General features: G+C 43.1%; 1 protein-coding gene across 1 annotated transcript in view; it reads left to right on the forward strand.

Moving 5' to 3' along the window:
- Positions 1 to 5,703: 5,703 nt before the first annotated feature.
- The window catches only part of LPCAT3 (lysophosphatidylcholine acyltransferase 3), a 38,402-nt gene continuing 27,417 nt past the window's right edge, over positions 5,704 to 16,688 (forward strand). Inside the window, 2 exon segments of the mRNA XM_028532127.2 lie at positions 5,704 to 5,888; positions 5,891 to 5,953. Of these exon segments, the coding sequence (XP_028387928.1) occupies positions 5,804 to 5,888; positions 5,891 to 5,953 (148 nt within the window). The 5' untranslated portion in view covers positions 5,704 to 5,803.

The raw sequence follows: 16,688 nt of genomic DNA on the forward strand, positions 1-16,688 counted from the left end.
CTGTTCCCTGGGGACAGGAGCTTCTGTGCTCAGGACTGTTGCTCTCTATACCCCTCCATCCGTCTGTTCATCTGTGTCCCTCGTAATATACTTCCTGATAAACCTGTAAACTCGAGTAAATGTCTTTCTGAGTTCTGTGAGCCTCTCTAACTAATTAATCAAATCCGAGAAGGGGTGGTGGGAGTGCCCAATTTATCGCCAGCTGTTTAGAAGCACAAATAGCGATCTGGACTTACAATTAGTGTCTGTTAAAGAACAAAAAATCAACCAAGTAAATTTGAAGATCTAATTGGCTTTATTGAATGATTCACGAATGCGCAGCATACCGTCTAGCAAGTAGAAAGGTGCTCTGAGGAGCTGCACAAAATACAAGACTCTTACAGGCAGAGATGGGGCAGAACAAGAAAGTTAGACGAATGGCTTATTTCAGGCAAAGTCATCTTCCCTTAGGGGAAGGCATGGGGTCTTATCAGGCATATTCCCTGTCCTGCCTTGGTTTAGCTTAGAAGAAAGGCTTCAAAGTCTTAGGGAAATCCAAATGTTACAGTGGATCTGTCAGGTAAGACCCGCTCGCTCGCCCACGCTGGGAGGGAGGGTCCAGAAGACATCTTTCACCACCACTGTGGGAAACGCCTGGGTGAGGGGAGCCTGGCATCCTTGAAGAGCTCTGTGGTGGCTCCTCTTTGTAGACTGGACCTTACAGTGGGACCTGCAGTCACTGAACTGGGAAACATAAACGCAGTGGGAATAATTGGATCCTGGGGTGGCAGCGCCAAGTGGCAGCATTCAAACACCGCAGACAAGGAGGTGCGGTGGCCGTAACCGACGTCAGAGTCAAAGCAGCAATCAGGATAATCTGACTCAAACAGACTTATGGCATTGGCCAATTGATCAAGGTATTCTTAGAAATGAAATTGAAAGCCTACTAAATTCTCACTTCATTGGTGAAAAACAGAAAAAAATTAGGTCAAGTGAACAAATGTCTGACCTGAATCATAAAAACTGAGTCACGCACCTCAATCGATTCTGAGACTTGAACCCTTGAATGAAAGAGATGTCGGGTCCCCTTAAGAAAGGATCCAGGTACACTAAAAAAAATCCATACTGTTCATCTTTCTCCCAGCCTTCCCCAAAGGGACATACAGCCTTTACCAGGGTTACTATATATTGGCAGAAAATAAATAATCAGATTTTTCAGGACTGCTTGACACTGGCTCTGAACTGACACTAATTCCAAGAGACCCAAGGCGTCACTGTGGTCCACCAGTCAGCTCAGGAGCTTACGAAGGTCAGGCAATCAGTGGAGTTTTAGCTCAGATTCCTTGCACGTGGGCCCAGCAGGGTCCCCAAACCCATTCTGTGGTTATTGCCCCAGTTCCAAATGCATACTTGGAATGAAGAACTAAGCAGCTAGCAGAATGCCCACATTGGATCTCTAGCCTATGGAGTGAGTGCTAGTGTGGTGGGAAAGGCGAGGTGGGAGCCATCAAAATTGCCTCTACCTGGGTAAACCAAAAACAAAACACAGTTCCTGGAGGGATTGCAGAGATTCATGCCACTCACCAGGACTTGAAAGATGCAGCAGTGGTAATTCCAGCACATCTGCATTGACTCACCTATTTGGCCCATGCAGAAGACAGCTGGATCTTGGAGAATACAGTGGATTATTGTAAGCATAACCAGGTGGCGATCCTAGTTGTGGTGTTTGTTATATCAGATGTGCTTTGATGCTTGAGCAAATTAACACATCCTCTGTCTAATGGAAAAACTCAGCGTTTTTTCCTTTCCATATAAGTTCTTTCCTCCTGTGTCTTTCTTTCCTGTGAGTCACCTTACTACTCGCAAAACACTTCACCAAATGCATGGCAGTTTTTCCCCACACCAAGCAATTTTTTGCGACATCGACTGGGTGTCTTACAGTTCAACTTAATCTGACACTATCTACTCAGAGACAGTGTCAGATTACACAGGTTAAGGGTCCAGTCTTACAAGACTGCCCTCACCCCACTTCAGGTGCCAAAGCCCAGATTGTCACCTGAGCTTCTGGCCAACAAGCTATAGTTTGGAGGTTCTAATGGCCCCCTCCTCAGGTTCAATTCATTTGCTAGAGTGGCCACAGAACTCAGAGAAATATTTCACTTACTTTTACTGGTTTATTATTTAAAAATATGATATACAGCCAAACATCCAGACAGCAGGGATAAGTAGGGCAAGGGAAGGAGAACGGCACCTCCACGCGCTCTCCAGGTGTGTCCCTCTCCCAGCACCTCCACCCGTTCACCCACCCGGGAGCTCTCCATTCCCCGTACTCCTGAGATTTTTATGGAGACTTCATCACACAGACATGATCCGTCATTAACTCCATCCTCAACCTGCTCTCTTCTGCAGAAATGGGGGACAAGGCTGAACATTCCAAGCTTCCAATCACGGCTTGGCCTTTCTGGTGAACAGCCCCCACCCCGGAGCCACCCAGGAGCCACCCCCCGCCCCCACAGAGCTGCCTCATCAGAACGAAAGACACCCCCGTCCTATGGAACAGAAGTTATCAGAGAACACACACGTAGTACAGCAGCATGTGTGTTTGCTGTCTAGTGTACGGGTGTGTGCACACTGGATGGCAATGTGTTCCTCCACACTCCCAATTAACTTTTTTAAAAAGAGGGTTGAAGCCACAGTGCTAGAGAAACTCACTGTTGCATAAATGACAATAACCATTGAAGCAATGTTTTGTAATAAATAAATACATAAATAATAGAAAGTGATTCAAGTATTCCTCAACACAATCATGAGAAATTAATTTGTGTAACCATACAATGGGATGTTACATCACAGTTAAAATGAATGGGTTACAAGCTACTTGGAAAAAACGTGATACAGTGTATCTCAATAAAGATAGTTAGCATAAAAACAAGTTGCAAAAATGATACACCTTACAATTACCATTAATATAAAGTTTAAAAGCTGCAACACTATATATTATTCTGGATATACATAGTAGGTAAAGTATAAAAGTGGGCATAGATTGATAAATACAAAGTCAGCAAAATGGTGACCTTTGGGAAGGGAAGGAGGAAATGCCATGGGGAAGGGATATACCAGGCTCTTCAACTGTATATGTGTGGAGGTTTTATTATTCATTGATTTTGGAAAGAGAGAGGGGAAAACATCAATTTGCTGTTCCACTTATTTAATCATAGGTTGATTCTTTTACATGCCCTGACTGGGGATTGAACTCACAACTTTGGTGTATTGGGATGATGCTCTATCCAACTGAGCTACCAGGCCAGGGCTGTGTTGTTTGTTTCTTAATCTTGGGGCAAGTTATATTATTCTCTACTGTTCTGAATATTTCATATATTTCTTTAATTTTGCCAACAAAAAGGGAGAGGGAGGTGAAATTTTACAGACTTGGGTTTAATTCTGTCTCTAGTACTTACTGGGAAAAGAATTTAGGGAGTGCCTTAGTTTCTCCAAGCCTCTGCATCTGTAAGAGGAAATCATAATAATAAATATCCTGTTTCACACTTAAAGTAAGTGAAGAAATATGTAAAAGTGACTTATTAGATGCAAAAGTGCTATAGAAGTATAAGCTAGCCCTGGCTGGCGTAGCTCAGTGGATTGAGCACAGGCTGCGAACCAAAGTGTCGCAGGTTCGATTCCCAGTCAGGGTACATGCCTGGGTTGCAGGCCATGACCCCCAGCAACCGCACATTGATGTTTCTCTCCTCTCTCTTTCTCTCTCCCCTTCCCTCTCTAAAAAATAAATAAATAAAATCTTTTTTAAAAAGTATAAGCGGTAGTTGTACAAGAATGCTCCATAAATTAGTTATTACAAAAACTCTTAATGTCCCTCTGTTACATACTCCATAGAACTGTGTTTCTTTCCTTCAGAGCAGCTTACCTTCACTTGCAATTACACCCACATTAACGCTATTGTGGTGACTGTGCATCGTCCCCACTTCATAGCTTTGGGCTCTTCACTGTATTTCCCAAGAGCCCAGCCCAGTCCTGGCACATGCTAAGTGATCAAAAGATCTTTGTTAGTGTAATCTTTTCTTTCGTCTTTATTGAATTTTAGGGTGACATTGGCTATACAATTATATAGGTTTCGGGTGTATAATCTATAATACTTTATTTGTATCGATAGAATTATTGTATTGTATAATTGTATTATAGTGTATTCATTACCCCAAGTTGAGTCTCCTTTCATCATCGTTTACGCCCCCTTTTACCATTTTCTCCCTCCCCCCCCCCTTCTTTCCTTCTGGTAATCACCATATTCTTGTCTGTGTCTATGGGTTGTTTTTGTTTTTGTTTTGTTTTGTTTCACTCACTCCTTCACCTTCTTCACCCAGCCTGCAACCCTTTTCCTCTGATATCTGTCAGTCTGTTCTCTATGAATCTGTTTCTATTTTGTTTGTTAGTTTATTTGTTCATTAGATTCCTATTGTGTGTGAAATCATAATGGTTTTGTCTTCCTCTGACAGCTTATTTCACATAGCAAAATGCTCTCCAGGGCCATCTGTACTGTCACAAAGGCTAAGATTTCCTTCTTTTTTATGGCCCAGTAGTATTCCACTGTGTAAATGTACCACAGTTCTTTCATGCACTCATCTATTGATGGACACTTGGGCAGTTTCCAGATCTTGGCTATTATAAATAACATTGCAATGAATACAGGGATGCATATATTCTTTCTAATTGGTGGTTCAGGATTCTTCAGATATATTCCCAGAAGCAGAATCGCTGGGTCATAGCCTGTTTCAGTTTTAATTTTTTGATGTAACTCCATACTGCTTTCCACAGTGGCTGTGCCAAACTGCGTTCCCACTAACAGTACACAAGGGTTCCCCCTTCCTCCACATCCTTGAAAATACTTTGTTAGTGTACTCTGAACAGTGATGACCTGTAGGAAATAAGGATGAGAAGCAGCATAGGAAAGAAGACTTTTAGTTTGTTCTATAAATTCCTCTAGTGCTTGAACTTTTATCATAAACCTGTATTAATGACAGAAGTGGTTTAATTTGTAATGAAAATGATCATGATTAAATCAATCTATCTTAATTCCATTGTCTCTCAAGGGAAGGTAACGTTCTAATATAGAAAATTACATCGAAAGGGGTGTATGAAATAAAAGCAGCAGGCAAACAGCGTTCTGGTGCGCTAAGCTCTTAGGAGAAGCTTTGGGAGTGCAGGCGGCTGGTCTAACGGTTTGAGAACGGCCCAGAGATACCGTTAGGAGGCGCTCGCGAAACCGCAGGAGGATTTCCCGCCCTCTCCGTTACATGCCCCAGTAACCCCGGCGCGCGGGCGACCGAGGGTAACCTCGCGGTCTGGGGAAGGACACCCCCCTCCCGCCCCGACTCTCGCCTGCTCTTTCTCAGCCAATGGGAAGGCAGCGCACGAGCCAGCCGGACATAAGCCCTCATAGACTCCTCCCCTAAACAATTAGGTCCCAGTTGTACAATCACCTTGCCCAAGGCTTTAGACTTTTCCAATCACAACTCTAGTTCCCGATTCCAGGCTCCGCCCCCTCTGGCAGCCCCTCGTTTATTCCCGGCCGAAGTCACCTTTGCATTACAAACGTTCCGCCCCGCCCTCTGCCTACCTTGCTGAGCTAGGCCCCGCCCCCTAATAGGACCAACCAATAATCAGGAGCGCCTGGAGCCACTGGGCGGGTCTGCAGCCAATGCGCACGCCGTGGGCGGGCTCCGGGCCGGAATTGGGGGTGAAGCTACAGCGTTGTGCCCACATTCGGGGCGCACGGAGTTGAGGGGGTCCCTGGGGGCCACCCGGAGCTAAGATGGCGTCCGCTGCTGAGGGGCACGTGGGGACGGTGGCAGAGCTGGCAAGGGTGCTGCGGTGGGGTTTCGAGGATCTGAGCCTTAACAGTTGGCGACGTCCCTGGGCGCGTCAGAACAGGCGCTGCGGCTGATCATCTCCATCTTCCTGGGTAAGGACCCTCGTGCCTCCTTCCGCCTTTTCGCGGAGTCCTCAAGGAATGGGGACGTGACCTCCCCTCTTCCCAGAGCCAGCCAGGAGGGCTTTGTGGGGTGCGGGTGTGAATCCTAAAACACACCATCCAGCTATCGAAAGACAAGTCTTATCTCGGGTCCGGGGGTGCTGTGCCCTCTGAACCTCTTCACCTCTTCGCCTTCCCTTCCACCCCTACTACACCCTTCATTTGGCGCCACCACCCTCCTCTCAATATGCCGTGATCTGCCCCAGTCCCCATGACCTGTCCTTATTTGTCTCTCTTGAGTTCTACGCTTTGGCCATGTGCACTCCTGTCTGTTATTAACACAGGGGTGGGCAAAAGTAGTGAGCGTGCGAAACAGTTGCTATTATTTATTAATTATTGTATTATTTTTGCATAAGACCAACTGTAAACCTACTTTTGTCCACCCCTGTATCACTTCTCACAGGCGCCCTTCTTATTGGGTGAGCACATTAGGGAGCATAGGCTCCCTAACTTCAGTATTTTAGCCCCGTGGGCCTCTGCATCCCTATATTGAGTCTCTGTGTATTATCAGCTTACATTATACTTTCATCTCTTTTCTGTCCCATTTCTAATATTTTATTCTTCTACCATATGGCTTTTCTTTCTTAAGCACCCACCTGTCGTTTAAACTGAAAATCGTTTTAATGCTGGGTTTGGGAAACAGGACTGACAACCCCCTTATAAGCCATCAGTGCTACCCTAAGCGTTTATTACCTGTGTGGTTCAAAGGGTGTGGTGTGTGTGAATTTGTGTCACAACAGGCTGTGTTATAAATGGTTTATAGGCTTTTTACTGCCTCCTTCCTGCATGGTTTCTTTTTTTAATTTTTTAACTTTTTATTTTTAATGTGGAAGCAGCATGCTGCTTAGAAACTGAGACCCTGGGCAAGGCACTTAACCTCTCTGGACCTCAGTTTTCTTAGATATGGCTTGAAAAACAAGAATGCCTACCTGATAGGATTTCTGTAAAGTGCTGTAGGAATTCAAAGGTCAAGGACTGAGATATAACTATTTGAGTAGTTGGAAGATTTTATGAAGGCTATGGGACTTTAGGTAGGAGAGTAGGGGTGGGGACAAATTAAGTAAAGGGAACTGGAACAGTACAGAGGGTGAGAGAACTGAACAGTAAGAAGTTTGAGGTAAAGTTGAGTGGTTGTGGAATGTCTTAAATACCCACAAGAAGTTTGGAATTTATCCAGTTGTCAGTAGAGACCTCAACAGACAATATCACCTAAGAGTGTTAACTGGATCTAGATAATGGGAGAGGCATTAATTCATATTTAAACAACCATTGCTTATATCATTTTCATTTGCCTGTTACATATCAGACCAAGATGATCTTCCTTTCTTCCAAGTATAGGTTGCCCTTTCCGTGCCTTGTAGAATTGTAAAATGTTAGACGTGGAAGGGACCTTAGACCGTGTGACTTCCTCAGTATCACCCAGATCTAACTGAAATTTATCAGCCCCCCATCTAGGGTTCTTTGCACCACACTAGCTTTTAACTTCCCATTCCTTCAACCTTGTTTCTGACCCACATATTTGTTGGGCTTGTGATTAACAATTAGGAGTGTTTACATTAGTCAGGAAGCTCACTGTTGATTTCTCAACTATAAATTGAGAATGTAACACAAATAGCAACAAATTATAAGGGGCAGCTTGTTGAATGGAGTCAGGGCTGGAATTAGGACTTGGAACTCATCCTTTTTATGCTGCCAGTAAAATACTACCTGTGCAGTACTAATGGATAACTGCTGTGTACTGTCAGGGGGCATCCAGCTGACTGGGAAATTGCTTTCTGTATATGCTCCCTTCTTGAGCCCCCTCGCCCACTCTGCCATTTCCCATACTTTCCTTCCTATCTCACATGTGCCACTGCCTTCAGGGACTCATAGTGTTTCTCATTTTTAGATTGACTTAGGGCTTCATGTTGCCTTGGGCATAGCTTTTCCACATGGATATGGAGGATTGTATTTTTTTAGGAATAGTTAAATACATACATGCGAACATAAATTGATAACCCTGACATGTGCGTGGAAGATGGAGTGCATTCTGGTTGTAAATCTGTTTCATATTGTCATTTCTGTGTATTGTGATCCAGAAACCAACACCTTTCAGCAATGGAGTTCCTGGTTCCTGAACCCAGCTCTCTTGGGGGACTGGGATACTGGAGGAAATCTTTCCTATAGGTACCAAGAAGACCTGTAGACCAAAATTATTTCTGGTTCACTTTCTTCTACTTCAGTATTAATTTGAGGTAAAAGTACCTAAACGCAGATACCCTGAGGGAAGAGCCAGGTGTATCAGACATTCAACATTTTAAGGTGTGAATGGTCCGTCCGTAGCATCTTACTCTCCCTGCTTGGATTCTGTGTGCTGCTCGGGGCAGGTGGGGTGGGGTGGGGGGCGTGCTGCAGAACACTAAAGAAAGAGCTTTCAAAGCTTTTTGGCTGGGACTGGTGGTACGAAATATGTCTTATATTATGACCCAGTGCATACATATGTGTAGACAGGTATCTTAAACAAAAGTTTCAGGAAACACTACTTCTCCTTACTGTAGGCAGTGTGTTTCACTATTTTTCTGTTTTACTTTTAGTATTTATGACCCACTAATTGATTTCATGCACCATTAATGGGTTACAACTAGTAGCTTGAAAAATTCCGAGTTATAGGCTGTAATTTTTAATATTCAGTATTTCATGAGGAATACTCATTGTGAATAGCCAGAAGACTGTTAAAGGCGGGTGGGGGGGGGGTGCGTCTTGTGTGTGATTGCAGGGAGTTTGGTGGAAGATGAATTCTGCTGTGAGCCCTGGTGCTGGCAAATGCTCCTGGAAAACATCTCTTTTCCAACAATGTGGAGTCTCATCACTCCTTAGCGTAATAGCATGAATCGTTCCAAATAAACTCAATAAAATGTACCTACAGTGAGTAAAGCCCTACGCTTGGCCCTGCAAGGGCAAGGGCCATGGCGCAGTATGAGTAAGAGAGCTACGCACTCCCAGGTATTCTGTAGTCTACTAGGGGGTAGGGGATGGGCATGAGATAAGTACTCTAATAACCACAATAAAAGGCAGCTATCTGGGGGGCCATAAGAGAATTACTAAGCTTTGTGCGATTTAAAAATGGGACCTTTAATGAACTTTGAACGTTGAATGAGGTTGCAGCAGGTTGAGATAAGACAGAAGGAACAGCATGAGCAAGAGCAGTGAGGTAGTCATGTGTGGTGACACTTTCGAGGAGCAGTAAGTAGTCCAGTTTGACTAACGCAGGACTTACATAGAGAAGTGGTGGAAAATAAGGCTGGAAAGGTAGGTTATGGAGCCTCGAGAGCCAAGGTAAGGAGTTCGTACTTAATTAAGATGAGAGGAAGCCATTGGAAATATTTGAAAGGGGAATAATGTGACCAAAGCTGTATTAGGAAGATAACGCTGTGAAGGGTAATCTGAAGTGGACATAGATGAGAGGTAGGAAATCTAACGAGAGGGAACATAATCTAAGTAGTTAAAATGACTTGGAGGCAAGGTGGTTGCACCCAGAGGGGGAAGGAGGGATCTCACGTGAGGTATTTCTGGAATACAGAATCTTCTAAACGGTGGGTTCTGAAACAATCCCACCTCCACAGTCCTCATGCCAAAAACCCAAGAACCAGCCTTGTCATCTCCCCACCCCCAAATCACCAAGCCAATCAGAACTACCTCCAAATGGTGTCTGAAATACATCCTGTGTTCTCCGTCACCACAGCCACTGACCACCTGTCACCAGAACCACCCAAGGAGCCTCCTGACTGGTCTCCAATCGTGTTTTTGTCCCCTCCAGTCCATCCTCCAAAAGCAGCCAGAGTGGTCCGATGCTGTGCCTCTGCTGCTCAGAACCCTGCAGGGGCTTTCGGTCGTGGCTCGTAAGCCCCTGCCCGCTGCTCAGCCTCATTTCAAGCAAGTTCACAACCTTTTAGCCTTGTGGCCTTTTTTTTTTTTTCTTTTTTTTTCCCCCCCAGTTTCTCAGAAAAGACATTAAGCCCTTTCCTACCTTGGGGCCTTTGTACCTGCGCATCCCACTGCCTGGAATGCTCTTGTTCTTCACCTGACAGACTCCTTTTCATCTCTCAGGTCTCAGTTCAAATCGTCACTTCCTCAGAAAGTTCCTTCCTGACACTCTATTTTAAAGTATGTTCCTTGTACTTCCTCATACTTACTGAAATTTCCTTACAAGTATCTGTTCTAATTTGTAATTATGTATTTCTAGATGAGGACAGAAACAATGTAAGTTTTGTTTGCCACAGTATACCCATACTTTAACACGGTACCTGGCTTATAGAAGAGGCATAATAAATACTTGTTGAAAAAGTCAATGTGTAAATGAGTGACTTGGCAACTGATTAAAAGGAGGATAAAGAAGTAGTTTAAGCCCTAACTGGTGTGGCTCAGTGGATTGTGTGCCAGCCCAAGAACAGAAAGGATACCAGTTCAGTTCCCAGGCCGGGCACATGCCTGGGTTGCAGGCCAGGTCCCCAGTTAAACCCTGGGTATAACTAGGGGTTTGCAAGAGGCAACCAATGGATATATTAATGTTTCTCTCCCTCTCTTTCTCCCTCCCTTCCTCTTTCTCTAAAAATAAGTAAATCTTTTTTTTAAAAAAAGAGGGGAAGGGTGGGAGAGAGGGAGAGAAACATCGGTGTGTGGCTGCCTCCTCTATGCCCCCAACCAGGGACATGGCCCACCCCCGCAATCCAGGCAAGTGCCCTGACTGCAAATTGAACCAGCAACCTTTTGGTTTGCAGGCTGGTGCTCAATCCACTGAGCCACGCCAGCCAGGGTTCTTCTCTCTTTAAATAAATAAAGTCTTTTTTTTTTTTTTTTAAGTAGTGGAAAAACAAAACAAAACTCTGCCCATCTGCCTGGGTAGGTAAAAAATGACAGTATCTTTCACAAATGCAGAGAGGTCAAGTTAAATATTTTCAGTTCCAGGTAATGATCTGGTTTTGGATTTACTTTAGGGGCTTTGGGGGCACCTCTATGTGTCTTGAGAATTGTGAAGCCACTATAAGCTTGGGAAAGAAGTTGAGCTAAAGATACAGTTTTAGGAGTCCATATTGGTATCATAATTGAATCGGGGAGGGAATGAAATACTATTGAAAAGCTTATAGGAGAGAATAGAACCTACTTCATGTGGAGTATGTTGCTACCACTTGTTGATAACAATAGCTGACCGATCATTAAGGATTTACTACATGCCAGACAGTGTTAGAAGTGCTCAACAATACCCCACCTAAACCTGCCAGTTACGGATAATTACAGTACTGTTCTCTCTCCTGCCTAAGGTCACACCCATTTCTACCCAACTCTGGAGTCCTTGCTTTTTACCTACTGCAGTTGGTGAGGAGCATGTGGGGGTGGAAAAGATAAATGCCCTTGATATCCTTTTATCGTTCCACTCTGGGTGGTTAAACCAAGATGTAATCAGCACATGAGATACCTCTCAGCTTCCAAAGCTGGAGGTGGCCAAATAGAGCAGATGGCCACCCTGCTTAGTATGTATGTTCTCTAGCCTTGGCCATGACTGAGGCTTGGCTGTTGGACTGATCAAAAAGTGTACTTGGGAGTAAGGATTCATTCCTCAGAGGTTCAAAATTAGCCTCACTGTGGTTAGCAACCTTTAAAATCAAAGGAGGTCCTGCAATTTAGATCCCTTTGAACCAAAGTCAGGTCTGGCCCTTCAGAACTAAATCCATCTTTTCAATGCAAAAAGCTTTCTTCAGGTAGCATTGCAATGGCATTGTAAAGTATTTATTTTTAGAGAGAAGGGAAGGGAGGGAGAATGACAGGGAGAGAAACCAATCCGTTGCCTCTAGTACTCGCCCCAACTAGGGACTGAACCCGCAACCTTTCACTTTGCGAGAGGGTGCCCAACCAGTTCAGCCACACCAGTCAGGGCTGAGGATTTTTTTTTTTTAATATATTGTTCCAATTACTTATCTACACTCCAGTATCTTACATTGCACAAAATTTTGTGTTTTGAGTGCCAGTTTAACTTTAATGTCAGAATCATTTCTTTGCAGAGGCATGTGTGAATTAAGGCCCATGAGATGATATGCATGAGCTAATTTAACAAAAATAATTACATACTCACTGACATTAAATCTGCCTGGGCAGCCAGAGGAACTCACTGGAGGTGTTCAGTCCAACAAACTTTAAACATGAGATTTGGTCTTTAAAAAGAAAACAGCATTTCAGCTGGACCTTAAAGAGGACAGAAGATTCTGGTAAGGTAGAGATAAAAAGGGGAGCTTTACAGCCGCAGAGAATAATGAGCATATATGTGAGGATCAGGAAAAGTGAGACACATCGGAGGAACAGCAAGTAGTCTGTTTTGGCTAGAACAATAAAGGATCATAAAGGAATAGTAGAGGAAAAACTCAGTAAACCTTTCAGGTGTGCAGAGGTCGGGGACAGGGAAAGGTGGTAGGAGGTGCATTGCCTTTCGAGACTTGCAGTCCTAGGAACAAATTCTGGATTAAATAGTGCCACCTGTTTCACCTTAGGTAATTACTAAACTCCGGCTGTTCGTTTCTTAATGTTCCCAAAGGCCAAACTTACTAAAAAATTGAGGTCAAGAGTTAAATATAATTTTTAAATTATATTTATTCATAACAAGCAGCAATATTTTGAAACAGGATGCAAAATTGATGTGATTTTTTTTTAAATAATATAGTCATCAAAGAAATTTCTTATTTCTAAAGAACTGCATTCTTTGTGCAGATATGTTCATTCTCCTCTGCCCTGACACATTTCATGGCTCATTGGGACGCTGTGAGGACTAAATGAGATAAACTCTATAAACTAGTGACCAGGCCTGACCCAATCTAGTTTTAAATAATTGCCCTCTCCCTTCCCTCAATAACTATTCCTCTCCTTTCTTCCTGAGGAGACTCCAAGTGTGGTCTTGGGACCAGCAGCATCAGCATCTCCTAGGAACTTTATAGGAATTCAGATTCTCGAGTCTACCCCACACCTACTGAATGAGAAACTCTGAGGGTGGGGCCCAGGCATCTGTTTTAACAAGGCTTCCAGGTTACGCCGATCGCCTTGAAGTTTGAGGGCCACTGGTTTAGCATACAGTCACACGCCGCATAGTAGCGTGTCGGTCTAGACAGACTGCATATAGGACGGTTGTGATCTCGTAGGATGATAATGGAGCTGAAAAATTCCTAATGGTGTTGTAGCCATCATAACATTCCCCACGTGTCTGTGGTGGTGCTCGTGTAAACAGACCTCCTGCCCTGCTAGTCATAAAAAGTACAGCACGTATAGTTAGGTGCAGTACATGATACTTGGTCATGGTGATACACAACTGTGTTACTGGTTTATGCCTTTACTATATTATACTTCTGTTATTTTAGAGTGTACTTTTTCTACTTATAAAAAAGTTTTCTGTAAAACAGTATGTTCGGTAATGCAGGCAGCCACCTGATACTCTTGTGTTTACTGTGTCTCTTGATTGTATCATTTTCTCTTGTGCTTGATTTAAATCATGTGTTGTTTTGTGCAGTGGCATGCTGTGCAGGGCTGTAGCCTGGGAGCAATAAGCTATACCATCTAGGTTTGTGTAAGTGATGTTCGCCCAGTGACGAAATTGCATAATAATGTATTTTTCAGAACGGGTCCCTGTCATTAAGTGCCACATGACTGTATTTCTTCAAGTATCTGTTTTGTAAAACTTTGTATCTTAATAGTACCTTAAACTTTTTGAAATGTCTTTGTATCTTGTGGTCTTTAGAAGAAACAAAATGCTCTTAGGTTCTTTACAGCTTAGTGTTTCCCATTTGCTAACATATATTGTTATTCTTCAAATAATAGTGAATCATATTAATATTATTATTATAACATTATTGCATCATTATCATATTATAACTGTCATCATTACCTACACCACTTGTTTTACACTCTCTTTAAGATTTTTTAAATTTTTTTATTTTTAAAGATTTTATTTATTTATATTTGGAGACAGGGAGAGAAACATCAGTGTGTGGTTGACTCTCACTCGCCTGGCCCCTACTGGGGACCTGGCCTTCAACCCAGGTGTGTGCCCTGACTCAGAATCAAACCTGAGACCCTTTGGTGCACAGGCCAAATCACTCAATTCATGGAGCCACACCAGCCAGGGGTATTTATTTCTTTTTAGAGAGAGGGGAAGGGAGGGAGAAGGAGATGGAGAGAAACATCAATCGGGTGCCTCTAGTAGACACCCCAGCCAGGGACCAAACCCTCACCCTGTCCCATGCCCTGACCAGGAATCAGACAACAGCCTTTCACTTTGCAGGACAACACCCAACTGAGCCACACCAGTCAGGACAAAAATGCCTCTACTTTTAATTTTCTCATCAAAGTGTGAAATAATCCCTAACCAGTGTGGCTGTGTTGGTTGGGCATAGTCCCACTAGGTGAAAGGTTGCAGGTTCGATCCCTGGTTAGGGCCCGAGTCTGGGGCACCAGCTCAGTTCCCCGTCGGGTGTGTACTAGAAACAAACGATCAATGTTTCTCTGATCACATCGATGTTTCTCTCCCTTTCTCCTTCCCTTTCCCTCTCTCAAAAATAAATAAAATCTTGAAAACAACCAATTTAAAACATAGAAAGAGGCATTTTGGTTTTTTTGGTTTTTTTTTTCATAAGGTTGGACAAATAGCTCCATCTTTCCTTTTCTGTCCTGTATCAATCACCTTGTGCAATACAGAATTCTCCTAATTGATCACCACACATGTCTTAATACAATTAATAAATTGAGACTAGTAGCTTTAACAAAACTGGGTGTTGAAGTTAGGGCTGCCAGGGAGAGCTTTTTCTAAGCAAACTGTCCTCCTTGTAGAGTTTTTTGGATATGGGTGTGGGTGTGTGTGTGTGTGTGTGTTGACATTTTCCCAGCAGTTGCTGAAGTCAAGGGCCAAGAGACTTAGGCCCACTTAGAGTTCTCTTGGTAAATCAGTAATAGCTTCCTAGAGAACTTCAAAGCCTACTTACAGTTTGTGTAACCTAAAAGGTATTGTATGCATCTTTATTTCTCCCTATTTTCAAAATGAGAAGGTTGGGAGGCAAGAAAGACACTAAAAATAAGGATAAATAACTGCTCAATAAGGGTTTCCCTATGGCCTAAAATGGACTGGTTTCAGTTCTAAGTTCCTCCCTACCCACACAGTGGCTATGAAGGTAAGAGAGTCATGAAACTCTGGACACCCTGAATGAAAGAGCCTGTGGAAGAACTGTGCACGACAATAGTTAGCAGTAGAGGCTTCTGATAGACATGTCATTGCATTGTGACATAGGGACAGTTTGTCAGAAAGTAGGCAAAAGATCAAGCTAAAAATAATCAAACCCAGGGTTGCTCTTGACTCACATGAAGTCATCTAGTAAACTATTAAAATGCCCCACTCTAGCCATAGGCTGAGCTTTAAAATAAAAAGCTTTTGTCAATTAAAGTTGCTTGCAGTGCAAGTATTCGTGACGCTATGGCATTTTCATAAGAGAAGTATACATGGTCATATCTGCTACCTAACATTGTCAATATAAGGTAGTAATTTTGCAGGCAATTAAGAAGTCACTATAAAAAATCAAGGATTTATGTGCATATATTGTAGGAAGAACTGAAGTCCCAGGAGGTTAAAGATTTAGTCGCTGTGTGTGTGTGTGTGTGTGTGTGTGTACACACAAACGCTCTAATGAGAAGGGGCACCCACGTACACCTGGAAGATGGCCTAGAGCTCTTGAGGTTTTCAGTTTCTGCCGGGATAGCAATTCTAAACTCATGGACTTGGAACCCGCCCCGGATTACCGTCCGTAAATATAAAACTTCTATTTGCAAGTCAGCAAGGAAAGGCCACCTGGGACAGTACCCTGCAAGGCTCCCAGGGCACACGCCTCAGACGGACGTGGAAAGGACTGACTATAATTGGACTACAAATATGCTGGGGCCCAGGCTAGAAATACTGAACCACTACGGCTACTACAAATCCTCCTCCTTTAGTTAAAGAGTAATGTAACTCTACTTAATTTTTTGTTGACCCTTCTGAAAGACTAGACAACAAAAGCAAAACATAGGAACTCCTAGATAGCATGCATCTCTATTACACCAAGAACCTAACGGCGTGGTTATGGGAACCCAAGTCAGCACCTGACCAGAAGCTCCAAATTTCTCCAAGTCTTACCCTCTTGTTTTATATTTTAAAGTATTCATATTTGTATTTTATTCTAAAATACATAATTTTAAAAAACATGTTTTAAGATTCTTCCCAAGTCTTAAGATAACATTGAGATGCTAATACAGAAAGGAGTAGATTATTTCCAGCTTGGGTGGTCAGAAATAGATTGGACTTCATCCAAATTAAAAACTTTTGTGCATCAAAGGATATTATCAAGAAAGTGAAAAGATAACCCTCAGAATGAAAAAATATTTGCAAGTCATGTATCTAATAAGGGTCTAGTACCCAGACTATATCAAGAATTCTCATAACTCAATAGTAAAAAGACAAATGGCCCAATTGTAAAATGGGCAAAAGATGTAAATAGACATTTTTCTGAAGAAGACGTACAAAAGCCAATGAGCCCATGGGAAGAGGCACATAAACAAGCATTGGTAAGGACGTGGAGAAACTGAGGCCCTCGTGCATTGCTGGTAGGAACATAAAATGGTGCAGCCA

This window comes from Phyllostomus discolor, chromosome 2, assembly GCF_004126475.2.
Source record: "Phyllostomus discolor isolate MPI-MPIP mPhyDis1 chromosome 2, mPhyDis1.pri.v3, whole genome shotgun sequence".
Lineage (NCBI taxonomy): Eukaryota > Metazoa > Chordata > Mammalia > Chiroptera > Phyllostomidae > Phyllostomus > Phyllostomus discolor.